The 1,317-nt window shown below is 36.0% G+C and overlaps 1 protein-coding gene across 1 annotated transcript; it reads left to right on the top strand.

Annotated features, from left to right (window-relative positions):
- The first annotated feature begins 302 nt into the window (after positions 1–302).
- On the top strand, positions 303–1,048 carry LOC7472567 (agamous-like MADS-box protein AGL61). The gene has a single exon (XM_002305295.4). It carries the CDS (start codon positions 369–371, stop codon positions 951–953), a length of 585 nt encoding a protein of 194 aa, XP_002305331.3. The 5' UTR covers positions 303–368; the 3' UTR covers positions 954–1,048.
- The last annotated feature ends 269 nt before the right edge of the window (positions 1,049–1,317 follow it).

Genomic DNA, 1,317 nt, shown 5'->3' on the forward strand with positions numbered 1-1,317 from the left:
ATAATTTATTTTTTATTTGTGGGAATAAAAATGCATCAATCGATGTCAGGTGGATTATCATAAAACGAAACAGGACAAATAAATAACAGTAATAATATTCATAGTGTGAGATAAAGGATTGATGCAAAATATATATTCCTTTCTGATGAAACAAAGATTTAAGATGCAATCCAAAAATAATTTTATGGAAATAAAAGCCAACTTAGAAAGGTTTTTTTGATGGCCTTATACCAATTATATAATCAATGGAGATTTTTTTTCTCCTATAAATGCTCCTCAAATTTACAAATACTAACAATAAGAAAACCATCATAATATCATATCTCTTTTTATTTTTTCCAAGAGTTTTTTGTTTCTTCTTCTTATTAATGGAAGGCAAGCAAACCAGAGGCAGGCAAAAGATCGCAATAAAAAGGATAGAAAACGAAGATGACAGGCTCATCACATTCTCGAAACGTCGATCTGGGATCTACAAAAAGGCAAGCGAGTTGGTGACTCTATGCGGTGCTGAGGTTGCGGTGCTAGTGTTCTCACCAGCCGGCAAGGCTTTCTCCTTTGGCCATCCATCTATAGAATCTGTTGCAAATCGCTTTCTTGGACAGAACATAGCACCAAATGATAACACCCACCCTCTTGTCGAGGCTCACAGAAAGGTGAGAATTAACGAGCTAAACCAGCAACACAATGAACTACTTAGTGAGATGGAAGCTGAGAGAGACCGAGGAAAGGTGCTAAAGGAAGGGACAAGTGAGAAATCAAGCCAAGGTTGGTGGGAAGCTCCCATTGATGAGCTTAGCCTGCAAGAGCTTAAGCAAATGAATGTGATGCTAGAAGAGTTTCATAAGAATTTGCACAAAACAATTAATGAGCTCAGAAGAAATGGAGGTGCATCTTCATCATCTTTCCAAGTTCATACTGGCCATGCAACTAATATTCCATTTTGCCAGCTCTAATGCGAATGGGGCTGGTTCTTTCTCAATTTTTTCTTGAGGATGGATGCTTATGGGCATAAAATAATTCTAGCTTTCAAGAGTTCGCTTGTGAGCATAAAATAACTTTCCATTAATCTTTTTATGTCTCTTTTTGCCCCAAAAGTTTAAAGATGACCTCAAAGATTCGCATACTGTTTAAAGATTATAGAGTGCTCATTTGCTAACACATGTAACATGCGGGCCAGCTTGTCAATTTGTTTTTTGTGTGTCTGGCACTTGTAACATACATGCTCCAAAACAAATAATGGCAAATTAAGCATACGTAACACATGCATGTGAGTCTAATTTTGGAAAAAAAAATTTAAATTTTTTTTTTTTTTTGTCA

Source organism: Populus trichocarpa, chromosome 4, assembly GCF_000002775.5.
Source record: "Populus trichocarpa isolate Nisqually-1 chromosome 4, P.trichocarpa_v4.1, whole genome shotgun sequence".
In the NCBI taxonomy this organism is placed as follows: Eukaryota; Viridiplantae; Streptophyta; class Magnoliopsida; order Malpighiales; family Salicaceae; genus Populus; species Populus trichocarpa.

What these genes read in the sequence shown, in the direction of transcription:
- LOC7472567 (XM_002305295.4), top strand. Translation starts at nt 369, where the DNA reads ATGGAAGGCAAGCAAACCAGAGGCAGGCAAAAGATCGCAATAAAAAGG.